This window comes from Anser cygnoides, chromosome 7 (genome assembly GCF_040182565.1).
Source record: "Anser cygnoides isolate HZ-2024a breed goose chromosome 7, Taihu_goose_T2T_genome, whole genome shotgun sequence".
Lineage (NCBI taxonomy): Eukaryota > Metazoa > Chordata > Aves > Anseriformes > Anatidae > Anser > Anser cygnoides.
In genome coordinates this window covers 16,666,225-16,679,925 of record NC_089879.1, presented here as the reverse complement: position 1 = coordinate 16,679,925, position 13,701 = coordinate 16,666,225, and the positions used below count along the sequence as shown (strand labels likewise).

The following is a 13,701-nucleotide window of genomic DNA, read 5'->3' as shown; positions in this document are numbered from 1 at the left end:
AAAAATGCTATTAGTTGATTCATTCTTTCTGAAGAAGATCTCAAGTACTTCTTCCTGTGTTTTCTGGAACAAGGACAAAATTTATAAAATAGACATTGAATACAACAATTAGGTATAGCTCTAGGTTGTAACACTTCAGAAAAAATGGTTAAATTAAATTATCCTGATAGCCTGATTTCATGGTTAATCTTAGTGGTTTGTTAAGTATCCATATACTTGCCATCTAAATGTACTCTGTAATTATCCAAGGGAAATAAATGCATTATCATGATGGAACAGAAATAGTGCTCTGAATAATTTCTCACACTGTTTTCTCAGACATGTTCATGCAAAAGTGCTTTGTCTCTTTGTTTTCAGAGTTGCAATAGTGTCCAAGTCTTTTGAAGGAAAAACCGACCGAACAGAAGACTGGTATGGAACACAATACAAGCAAGAAGCAATTTCTGATGAAGTTATTAAGGCATGTTAAAACATTTAATATATTCCAATATCTACAAGTGAAAGGCAGTGGTAAATTTCTAGCCTAATTTTACATTTAGAGGAAGGGAAAACATAGATTTGCAAAAATATGCATTGAGTCTGTTTAATATTATGAGAGCCAATAATCTTATGTTGGTCTTTAAATTTCAAATTTGTTACATAGAACATACACGTTTTAGTGGCTTTAAACTATTTAAAGTTTTAATAAAGAGAATGTTATTCCCTATATTAAAAACTGTATGCAGGTTTTCTATAAAAGTTCCATAATATGCAGTAGCTACTTTTACATTTTAAAAAGTTGATATATTTTTGAGTCTCAATTAAGAATAGGATGGTTCATTAACATTTAAGAAAGGAATATTTTTATAACTCCTATATATAACTGTTTCTGAAATTGATTTTTGCAACTTATAAAATGAGAACATTAAATGAGTTTTTAAAAATCAAAACACCAGCAATGAAGGTGGGCAAGTCCTTGTTGAATCTTGTTATTCACTACTCCTTCTTTTAGGAAGAGATGGCTAAATACACCCTAAAGCTATATTGGACCTGCCCAACATGCTTTGGACAGACATTGCACAGGATCACCTCACTTCCTTTAGCTTGTCCATACCTATGTTTTTTGCTGATGTGTTTAGTGTAATGCCTTCACTTAGAGTTTGCATTAGCAGAAAAGATGAGGTACAGAACCACTTCCACTCTACTGTAAACTTTCAAAATTTTCTTTTTATCTTGTCTCATTCTCCTTCTGAGCACTTCGTCCTCCTTATAGCCTACTTCAGTTTGGTTTCTGAGATGTTTCTCTCTTTTCCTGTTACTTTACCACTATTTACACATAAGATAGTGGAACATATTGAATCTTCTATTACAGTAGAAAGACAATGAGTATATATAGTAATACATATTAAATAGAAATTTTACTTTGCATCATTGTTTTTCCTATTTATCTAGAAATGGCAAAATGCTGACCTGAATGGGAAATTCAAGCTTCCAATGAAGAATGAGTTCATTCCTACTAACTTTGAGATTTTGCCATTGGAAAAAGATGCGACACAGTACCCTGCCCTTGTCAAGGTAAGGTATCTATCTGTTCTGTTTGCTATTTAACTTTCTGGGAAGTTAGCAGCGTGTTTTTAAAATACAGAATTTACAATATTCCAGAACGTAATAAACAATAAGAACAAAAAGATACAGGCCTTACAGGTGTTGCTAGATAATAGAAAGTCCATCCATGCTAAACTTTGGATTGTAACTACTTGGGTTCCTATGAAAACGAATCCACAAACAAGTTGGACTCTTTTGCCATTTTGAAAGTGTGTTAACAACTTCTATAAATAGTATTAAACCTGGTTTATTCAGCAGAAGGGTGATTGAAGAAGAAGACTGCCTGTCTTGTAGTTTTTGAACAGTGTTCAGTAAATCGAGGGTGTAGACAAGGCCATCCTTTTTTAACTATGATTGAAGAAAGCTTGCAATTGCATGGAAAGAGATATAGAAAGATGTAAACACATAATAAACAAACATCACTTTCCGGTCTTCTGGAAGCATCATTTAATGATCTCAATATGTTTAGCAAGTCTCAGTATCTGAGTACTTAAAAATTACTTCACACTAGTTACACATAGCTGTCTTTTCTAATAATGTTCATCTCTATTCCAGGCTTGGCTGGAGTATAAATAGGATTAGTCTTCTGCAATTACACGTTGTGCTTCAAATTGAATACTAAATTAATTCAGGAACACTTTTTTGCACGCTAGATTAATATGTCTACTTTAGTGCAAAGACATCCTTCAGGAGAACGTATTTATTCTGCACAAGGCACTTTAGGCATATACTTGAAGCAGTTTTATTAACAGAGGAGGACTTTGAGCATGTATTTAGGTTTATCCTTCACTGAAACACTAAACCTTAGCAGGGACAACTACTACAGCTCTAGTAAGTAACACTAATTGGTTTGCTACAGAAACTTGATGGTCCTTCAGTGTCTCTGTAGCAACTAGGCAATTGATCTATGCAAAAGCTTTGCTTTATGGCATCATTACTTCAGAAATTTATCTGCTGTTAGGTTTTCCTTTTGCCTTTAAAATATTTTCTGAGGGGAAATGTTTTTAATCTTCTGTACTTGATGAATTATAGCTATTACATATTTTGCTCACATCTTTCATATGTTCTCCCCAGCTGTATGTCTGCTCTTTTGCTTTTGTGGGCCCTGGCATTTGTCTGACCCCATAGCAAACCATTACAAGAACCAGTTCGGCAGAGATGAGCTGTACAAAAAAAAGCACAATTATTATTTTGTCATTTTATATGCATAAGTGAGCTTACTGTAGACTGGAACAGTATTGTGGAGAAAGGGAGGGGAACTTAAATGTGAGCAGGGATGGCCTTTTTCACTGGCATCATGTCGCTAGGTCAGTTCTGTTGTAATGGCACATTGTGCTCTTGGAAAAAAAACATCATGAAGGAGGGCAGTTAGGGTATTGGTTGATGCCTGAGAGCATAATTGTAATCATTTGGTCCTAGAGCTGAAGATTTTCAGCTACTGGGTCAGTTTACAAGCGCTATGGACAGGCTGTATGCATTATCATTCTGTCCCTGATGTAATATGTATTCTAAACTGTGTAGTAGCAATTTAATAGAAAAAAATGTTGTCAGAATAGAAGAATAAGAGAAGCTGTTCAGAGCCTTTCCTACGCTGGGAGGTTACTCTAAACTTTTGGTGATGGATCTTTTAGTTAATTTCCAACTAGTTTAACTGCTCTTTCTAAACATGCATTTTTTATTATCAATGCTGCTTTAAAGCAACATGCTCTGAATTTCTTTTAACAAAAGCACTAAATACACAAGAAATACACAAGTATTCTCTTAGTCTAAAATGTGTCTATATGCTGTTGTAATCTCAGTGCTATCCCTATAACAACATATCTTTCAATGTCCACATTAGCAGGGAATTCTGTGAAGCTAACTTTATTAGTTGTCTTTGACCATTCCTACTGTAGAGGAGTTGTTCCTGTTATGATCATAAGCTCATTCACAAGTTTGCAGCCATTTAACTGTATGTTAAGATGCTGTATGGTAAGAAGAGAGTCTCAATAAGAATCAATGGATTTATATATAAATTTATATAGCAAGAATGTGAATTTAAGGGGACAACACTTAAACTAAGATTTGAAGTGATTAATATATTTCTTAATAGTTTAATATATCACAATTAAAAGATGTCTTAACCTCTTTTCTTGACACAGGACACTGCTATGAGCAAACTGTGGTTCAAGCAAGATGACAAATTTTTTTTGCCAAAAGCTTGTCTCAACTTTGAGTTTTTCAGGTATGGTATGTTAAATATACAACAGAGATTGTTCTCTGAAAGTTTCTTGTTTGTTGGGAATCTGTGTTTCTGTGACAAAAACCTTGCATGTATTGCAGCTTTAAAACAGTTGTCCTTGGTGGAATATACAGTAAGAATGCGATAGCAGGAAGACTCATATAAATTATGCAGTAGATGAGTAGCAAGCAGTTGGAGGTACTCCATCTATATATTAACAGGAAAAGTTTATCTAAAAAGGTTTTTAAAATGAATTTTCTTTTACTTTCTATATCTAGTACATGTCTGCTAATAAAATCTACTGCAAATTGCAGCACAGCTTTTTTAAAATGGGAGTGTATTTTTTCATTTAAGAACTAAATGACAACTGTTTTGAAATTACCTTTATTTATAAGATACTATTCTGATATTCTTTTTCATTCAAATTCTGTTTAATTTGCATAATGCTTGCCAGTATACAATTCTAACTGTTTAAAATTGTAGGTTTTTATTTGACACCAGTAACTAATTTTTTTTAGATGAGCACCCCCTGCATTATCTGTCAATGAATGTGTGATTCTTACCTCAGGATGCATGACAGAGTGCTGTTACATTAATTCTGGTCTTGCATTATTTTAATCATAGGATTATTTATTTATTTACTTTTTAAAAATTAGCATGAAAATGATGTACCTTCTTAGTGTCCAGATCCTTCCTTTGGAGTAATAATTTGTAACTTGAGAATTGCATTTTTAAAAAAAAGTTACTGCTCTCTTCAGAGTACCATTATTTCTGTGCTGCATTTCAGAAGGTGCAAATAATTTTGGGATCTCGCCTCCTTTGGCCTAATAAAATATTTTAGCGATATTGCTGTTAGATAGGCTCTGATAGTTGCTCATAGATGGGCTGTTGAGTCCTTGTTCTGCGTAAGCACTAAACTTTTTTTCTAGGTGACCTTGGCAGAGTTTTATATGGAGGGTTTTTTCTGAGTGTGTCAGAACTACTGTTGGCCACTAGTTGGGGAAAATAGGTTGTGAAGGCATTTCCTCTTTCATTTTGTGGCTATAGGACAAACGTTACAACTGTTTTAACTTTGTCAGTGAATGGAAGATCAAAATGGTTTCTGCTTGTCTATTACTCAGAGAACAACAAATGCAAAACTTTGCAGCCTTTGTTCTCACCTGATGGATTACCACTGGACTCTGTGTGGCCAGTCTCAATGAACTGCCTCATTCCTCCTAGGGATGAGTACAGGTGGAAAGATGGCTTTCTTTGTAGGGTTGTGGGTGAAGGTTGTTCTATTTGGTTTTGGTTTTAAATAATTAAAAAAAAAAAAAAAAGGATATTTTGTATGAATGGATGTGAAGATATTTTGACACTATTGGCTACATCACTTCCAAAGGAAGTGATAAGCGGGTTTGTCTGGTTTTGATGCTTTAAAAGGGTTCTTAGTGAATTTCGGTCTGAGACTGGCCATGCAGGTGGTCATTAGAAGAAAGGGTGACGTGTAGTATTTTATTAGTGAGACAGGATTAAAACAACCATGGCTCTTATGGCCAAGTGAATTGGTAAATAATGCCATCATAATAACTTGGTTTTCATAAAAAGTTTTCGGCTCATTCTAGATCAGACTGACAGTTCTTGCAACTGACAGTCGCAAGAGTCAGTTCACACAATAGACTGCTTCAACAGGATAGGAAAAAAATAGGAAGATTTTTACTACCTCCAGCCTTAATCGTCACAGATCACTGGAAGAATTCCTGACCCAGATGTTCTAGCAGCAACTACTGTGTAGGTGAATTAATATGAAGTTGCTGAGGGTGGTTTCTCCCTCAAACATATAAATCCAACAGGAACAGTCTGACTATGTGAATCTCTTGAAGTCACTGTTTTCCAAAACTGAAAATCTTAAGATTCACTTACCCTAGGGTAAGTGGCATGATGCAAGGCTGGTATTAAAGACACATCACAGTAAAAATCTCTGACACAGAACTTCAATGTCCTTTAAAGCTGGATGGTTAAGAGCTTTTACTTTTATATGAATTATGACTTGAGAACTTAACAAGTATCCTTTTCTAAAAGGATGCAAAACGCCAATGTAATGTGCTATTGCTTTGAAAACTCTCTAAAGGTAATTATAAACTCTTCATATTGTTTCTCAAGTTTCAGAGATTGATGTTAAAATACAGTGCTAATTATATTTAACCTATATAAGGATCTGTGTTACCTTCCAGTTTAAGAACTATTTCTAGCAATTTGAGAGCCTTTGATTAAAAACACTAGCTGTTAAGGTAACCCACTATCAACACTTCAGTGTTGATTCCAGCTATGTCACTTGCAGATTGTTTGAAATGAGAAAAAGACCAGACTAAGATTGTTTCAATACATAATCAGCAATGGAGTTGTTTTGCTTCCTCAAGTCTAGTAAAAAGAATAAAAAAGTAGACTAGAAATAAGCATTTACTTACCAAGTTGTCAGTAATAGAAAACGACTCCCAGAACATGGTTATTTTAATCATTTTTTGTTATTTTTCACTCAATGACTAATGATTTAGTAGTCTTCATTAGTTTTGAAATTCCCTGTTGGCCTTTGCCAGCTAATGGGAAAGAATATAATGAGTTTGGAGGAAGATATAAGATAACAAAGGATTGACCTACACCTTGCTTTTAATTCAGTTTTAATTTAAAAAGTTCAGTATTAACTGGACTTGCATCACTGGGCTTAGAAAAATTGCTCATTATTGAAAATTCTTACTGTAGAGGGAAATGCTGAGTCCTGTTTTCCTACTGACCTGTTTGCTTAAGTTATACAAGCCCAAGCCCAGAATGGTTAGCAGAGCAGTAGTAAAACAGCATATCCTAGGCTGTGATTTCAGTCTAGAAGGCACAAATGTATTCCCTAATAGTTTTTTTTGTAATCTCAGGTTTTGTAAAACCTGTGCTCTTTTTCCTTAATCCCTTAATCTAAAATGAAGAAGTCAAAGCCAAATTCCTAAAGTTATTAGGAACCATCTTAAAAATACCTTTTCAATGTATACAAAAGTTGTTGGCGTGTGTGTTGGTGATATGATCTGTCTTCATTTTACTTCATTAATACTGGTGTACATCATCCAATACCACACTGTATGAGCCTAAACATATCTAATAGCATGTCTCTGAATTTAACGATTGGTGGCTGCTTAGGGAAAATAAATGAAAATGGCATATTTTTGAATTGCAAGCCCAATCCTGACAGCAATTTGTCTTAGATACTGCACATTATTCCTGTGAAATTGATAATAAATTTATATGTATTTCAAAAGCTTTAGAAATAACTTTTGACAAATAACTTGTCTTGAATTTGCAAATTGTTAAACTACAGAGCTGTTTAACAAATATCAGTACTGTTGAAACATGGCTTGAGTCTTCGAGTCGCATTTCTTTGAGAAATTTGTGGCAGTAGCGTATGCGATCAGATGCTAATAATACAAAAGTAGAGCTTTTATGGTTGTTTCCATTAAAAAGATATTGGAAAGAATTACTGTGATATGAAAGTGAGTATGCAAAACCTCTTTCCTGAGCTGAAATGGGGAGGTACCGCATGTTTTTCATACCACAAATTCCTAATGTCTTCATTTGTATAATAACTACTTTGTTTTCTCATAGAATTATTAATCAAATTACTGTTCAATACATGGGTTGTCATTTTAGTCTGTTAAATAATGATGTTTATCGAGGATGTATTTCATTTATTTTATCCTTGGTGAGTTGTGACTTATGCAGCAAAATAAATACAACGTGTCTTGATTTATCAGCACAAGTAAAGGATTATCTCAGAATCTTCAGTGTATTTAGCATCACTCAAACCATAAGCAAGCTAAATAATTTTTTTCAGGTATGTTCATATTTGGCTTCAAGACCTTCATAACGGGATCCGTCAGCATATTTGCAGTAAAGATTGCTTCCTTCAGATCAAACTTAAAAGGCCAAAAGAAACTGAGAAATAATTTTAAACTGCATATTTTACTTTCAACACTTTCTTCCAGCCCATTTGCTTACGTGGATCCCTTGCATTGTAACATGGCCTATTTGTACCTTGAACTACTCAAAGACTCCCTCAACGAGTATGCATATGCAGCAGAACTAGCTGGCTTGAACTATGATCTCCAAAATACCATCTATGGGATGTATGTAAGTACCCAAATCAAGGAAGAGCTTAGAGCCTTAAAACTACTTCCACTCATCAACATTTTTATATTGATTTGATGGAGGACTTTTATTTACAAAACAGCTTTTTCCATTGTGGGTCTAAGGCTGTTACTCCTTTTGATCTTGATTATTAACCATCCTTTCTTTGATTTGAATTTTAAGTTGAATTTTGTTCAAAGTCTTCAACAATCTTTCCATTCATATTAAGCAAATTTTCTTCTTTCTTTTTATGTCATTCATGAAATGAATTAGTTATAAGATTTATTCCTTCATTTAAAAGAAAGAAAAAAGCAACCTAATCCAAGCTTACAGTTTTATTTCAGTTTGTCAGATACCTACTAAAAACTTTCTGACTGATGGGGTAGAAGACCCTTTTTTATGCTATTAAGTAAACAATACGTTTCAGCTTTCCTATTCAAGGACTACTGATCATGAGGCTGCATATACATACTCTTCAGTCATGTTTCTTCATCCATTACTTTGTCACTGCTTGAGGTATCAAAGCATTTCTTTTGTTTTTCTTTTTGTTAGTCGCTACATTTATGCTGATCCTCTCCATTGCAACATGACATACCTGTTTATCAGGTTATTGAAGGATGATTTAAAAGAGTATACATATGCAGCACGCCTCTCAGGTTTGGTCTATGGCATTGCATCAGGAATGAATGCAATACTTGTAAGTAAGAAAAAAACACAGGAGGAAATTAAACAGCTTGGGAATTGTTGAGCTTGGAGAAAACATTTGAATTCTGCATTTCTAAATGAGATGGTTAATGTTTCTTCCCTTGCATATATATCATGAACTAAAGACAAAGCAAAGTAGTGCACTTTAATTAGTACTGAATGACCTCTTTGAGATTGCAGTGTCTTGTGAACACGTGTGCAGTGCAGCTGTTGCATTCTAGTTCACATTTTTACTTGCTTGCATGGTAATCTTGAAAGTACTATTGCTAGTTTCTATATGAAAAGATTAAAGTTTCTGTTGAATGAGCTTTAGCTTTACAGATTCTGTCATAATCCTCTAATTCTACTGTAGTAAGCTATGGAAATGGATTGTGCATGTGCTCATTAGAAGGCATTGCTGGATATTTATGTCTTTTCCTTAGTGTGTGTTTTTATTGTGTGTTTTATCATGCATTTTAAAGTGGTGGCAATATTTCACTGAGAAATACTGATGATATGATGAATGATTATTTTTTTATTTACCTTCATGTATGAGGTTTTAATAATCTCTTGATGGTCAACAAAAGCTTTTAACAGAACTTCACTATATAACAACTTATTTTGAAATTTCCTGTGTTATTTTCGAAGTCATCTTACTAAGAGAACATACTGTATATTGCCCTTGTATTTTATGTATGAAATAGTGTTGTCTCTTTATCCTTGGAATTTCTTTTTTATCCAATACAAATCTAGTATCTCATTTCCTGGTAGCATTCACTTAACTAACTGACAACTTGGTTATCTGTTCTCAGTCTCAAAGCTTGCTGAAGTTTCGATGGTTAGAGGGGTGGGGTGGGAGTAATTTTTCTTCATTTCTAGTCACAGTTTAGAATTTTAGGGTTATTTTAAATATTAGCTGTTTCTTCTAGGAACTTCATATTCCTCTATTGTAAAGATTATATTTTCACATAAAATCAGTTTACTCTGTTTTGATAGCTAGGAAATTCTAATACTCTTTTCTACATTGTAGAGTTTTTTTATATTTAATATGTGTAACTGTATAGTGTTGATACTTTAAGCTAGGATAGTAGCTATACTAGGAACACTCACCCACATGTTTATAAAACTGGATTCTTCTGCTAATCTAGGATGTTAACCTTTGCGATAAATCCATTTATTATATCTCTTTCTTTAAATTCATTGTTTAGATATGTTTCAGTAACTGTAGAAGAAAAAACTTCTTCTAATGGAAAGCAGAAATTGACCTGCATATTGTTTTGTGCCCTAAAATTTAGTTTTATCCTGATAAAGAAACTGCACTAATCCTATTGTTTCACCTACATACCAAGTTTTGAAGATTTTTTTTTCCCCCCTGAAAGGCCTTCGGATTCCTTTTTTCATTGGGCAAAACTTTCTATACCTATGATGCAATCATGTAGCATATGTATTGTTGTTTTATTGCTTGTTTTGTGTTTTAATGATCTAGCTTACTTTATGTATGCGTTCCATAAAATCTGCATGATCAGATTGGTATCTCTAAGACTGTAGACTAACTAGCCGGGTGTTTCAGTGCAGCACCATCCTTTATTATAAATTGTGTAGTAGTTGGCAGTACCCCTTTTCTCATACTACCGCTTACTTACACTTACATAAAATACATTTCTATGTAACAAGATAAATATGAAACAGTTAAACATAAATTGGAGGTAATATTTAAGAAGACTGTGACTCTAGTTCCATTACTAAAATGTGAAACCTAGAGTAAAACCATTTCAGTACTCCAAACATATTGTTTACTGAATGACCTTAATACTTATTCTTAAATGTTAAGAATCTGTGTTCTGAGTACAAGTTAGTTACACTAATATGAATTTACACTAATTCTCTGCATTCATAACTCTCAAGTAAATATGCAATATTTTATTCATCAATTAGTTATCTTTGGGTAGAGGGATTTTAATTTAGTATAAGTTAATATTGAATAACACTGAATTTAGATTGAAAAGTTTATTGTTCATTGAATTATGTGAGATTTGGTAATTGTTTTATTCTTACTTCATCTTCTGTACTTAAAGCAAATTATGCACTTTTTCCATAGCTCTCTGTAAAAGGTTATAATGACAAGCAACATATCTTGCTCAAGAAGATCATAGAGAAAATGGCTACTTTTGAGATCGATGAAAAAAGATTTGAAATTATCAAGGAAGCGGTAAGCTACGTGAAAAGTTGCAGTTTTAGAGTAGTTTAAAAGTGAATGCATTGACTTGAAGTGAAATCTTGAGAGCTAATTATCCATGCAACTTCAAAATGACATTCTGCCTCATCGGGACTGGGAAACCTTTTTTTTTTTTTGTGGCTGTGAGTTCCCCAGTGTGTCAATATTAAATTCTTTGGTTAAAATAGTTGGCCCTGGAATCTTCTTTCAGTCGGTCAGTCTTATAATTGACTAGGGAATTGCAACTTGCTTTGATGGGAGTAGAAATCAAGAAGGGGGAAAAGAAAAATCTTATATCTTGTCTTACAATTTGGAAAGGCCCCAGTGGGATCTAGGCACATAGGATGAAGGGGGAAAGCAACATTTCTTCTCTCCAGAGGTGAAGGGGACCTCTGCTCCTGGGCCAAGATCATTTGGTGCAAAAGTAACCAGTTTTTTATGTACATAATGGGTTCTGCATATCTAACTTCTTAAATTTAGTGACTCATCTGTATATATGGAATATAAGTTAGAAAGTTTTAACTAGGTGTGACAAATATAAAGGTGAAACAAACAAACAAACCCACTAAATGACAACAAAAAAAAGCAAAAACGAAAAAAAACCACAAGTCTGAATGATCTGTTTGGGGTAATTTTCATGTAATTTGAGATGTTTCCCCCTCTTTGTCTTTACGGTTCACTTAAGCTTTGTCTTTGTGTTATGCATGCTTTTGTCATTTTACAGACTTTTATTACATAGACCATTTCTGTATATAAAATAAGGACAAAATACAAAAAAGTCAAATCAGTTGGAGAGATGGCAAATTTTCCCCACACGTTTACCCCTGCAGATTAGGGAAGTAACTGCTTGCTTCTGTTTGGAGCAGATAGAGGGATGCATCCTCAGCAACTTCATGCTCGTTTCTTACCCATGCGATCTGAAATGAGTTACTTTTGTCTTGTAATGGATATGATGCGCTAATTAGCATATCTGTAGATCCAGGAGATTCCAACTTAATGAAACTATTTAGTTCATACTTCCAGTTTCTCCTATAGAGGACAAAGGGTTTGTTTATTTTGGAAAGGTGCATCTGGACTAGGAAGGGGTTCCTTTGGAGAAGCTCACTGATTCTTCTCTCATACTTCCTTTATCCAAGCTAAGAATGCAAAAAATTTCTCAGATGATCCTGTATTTTTCCTAGACTGAAATAGTTAGAAGTTAACTGGGAGAAAAATATATTTTCTATTAGACAAGTTTTACTTTTCCCTGGACAGTCATCATAGAATGCATATTTTCTGATTACAGCCACTTGATCTAGCCTACTTAATTAGGCTCTGTCTACAGTCATTTAACTTTCAGCCATTAATTTTATGGAGAACTTTGGTTTCATTCTCATTTAAACAATCTTAATGGTAACAACTTAATCCATAGCCTCACAAGCCCATGTTATTACTAAGATTAAATCATCTTACGTGGTTTTTGAACTGATCTAGGAGAATGTTCTTGGCATTTGAAACGGACCTTTTTGATGGTACACAAAGTTGAGAGTAGAGGGTTAATATTTCATGTTTAGGTATGGAGTTCTATAATTTAAACTCAATTTTGTTTCAGTATATGAGATCGCTTAACAACTTCAGGGCTGAACAGCCTCACCAGCATGCGATGTATTATCTCAGACTCCTGATGACAGAAGTTGCTTGGACCAAAGACGAATTAAAAGAAGCTCTTGATGGTAATGTTCTGCTAATTTTAAAGTTTATTCTTTTTCATTTTTTTAATGGAAAATGTCTTATAACTAATGAAGGTACCTATTTTGAACTCTGCCCGTTATTTAAGTGAGCTCCTGCAGTGCCAGACCTGTGCTGACTCTTCTGGGTGTTGATGCCTCTGCACTTGTCCTCCAGTTTCTATAAAGTTGAATAGTTCAGACAAAGGGCTGTACAAAGGTATGGACTCAACTTGATCTGTCCCTGCCATCAATCTAATGCAACTTCCTCCCAGTGCTAGGGAAGCAAGTTGCTGAAAACTTTAATGGCTTTGTGGACATGAAGCCTGGGTATAGTGACACCAGTGCTTAAACCAAAACTAAATTTTCTAGGACTCCAGCTGACATTTGCAGACACTCAAGTGCATCTGCATTGTACTTCCCAACATGCATACTGTTTTGTGTTTTGTATTGTCCAGGGATCCTAAGTTCAGTTCCTGTAGATAATAAAGATTATAAAGAAGATCATGGTTCTTAAGAAAGAAGTGCCCTATGGTTTGGGGATTTTAAATTAAGAGATTTAATTGATTTTGGTATTTGCTGAAGAACCCTTCCGTATCTCTATCTTACTGTGTTATAACAAAAGGCTGTTACTGGGACAGTTTGCAAAATATTTTGTAATGTCTCCTTGGAATACACCGAGACATTCTTTTCAAGAAGAGTATCTGGCTTTGGTTTTTATTTGACGGGGTGGATTCAGAATATACATCCTTAATTGTCTGACTGACACGTACCATACTGTTTAAAGTTCTGATACTGAGCACTGCTTCATTAGATGCCCAAAGCCAGCTGCTCAGAGGTGTAAGAGTTTTTCCACAGGACTGCTCCAGGACAGAAATATAAATGTTTAGCTGTATGGCCTCTTGAATGATTGCAGATATCTTAGAGATTAGCAGTTGCGCCAGTGCTGCCAGTCAGTGACAAAACTAATGCTGATTTTCATGGCAGTAGGTTCATCTTAATGACAGCCACATTTCAAAAACAAACAAATGTTCTGTTCCTTGTGTAAGTTGCCTTTAGAAAATTAATTTCATTCTATTCAGCATCAGAATGGTTAAAAATGGACTTCTGAAATGGAATGCTGTCTACTTAGCGTTGCTGGAAAT

General features: G+C 34.3%; 1 protein-coding gene across 5 annotated transcripts in view; it reads left to right on the top strand.

Annotated features, from left to right (window-relative positions):
* Positions 1–13,701, top strand: part of IDE (insulin degrading enzyme) — a 62,772-nt gene that overhangs the window by 33,780 nt on the left and 15,291 nt on the right. For 4 of the 5 annotated variants that reach the window (XM_048069213.2, XM_048069211.2, XM_067000573.1 and 1 more), the window contains exons 12-17: positions 358–460; positions 1,432–1,554; positions 3,726–3,808; positions 7,810–7,954; positions 10,734–10,844; positions 12,442–12,562. In XM_048069213.2, coding sequence (XP_047925170.1) covers positions 358–460; positions 1,432–1,554; positions 3,726–3,808; positions 7,810–7,954; positions 10,734–10,844; positions 12,442–12,562 — 686 coding nt within the window. Of the gene's footprint in view, positions 1–357; positions 461–1,431; positions 1,555–3,725; positions 3,809–7,809; positions 7,955–8,503; positions 8,649–10,733; positions 10,845–12,441; positions 12,563–13,701 lie in introns of all 5 variants that reach the window. The other variant, XM_048069212.2, reaches the window with a different exon arrangement.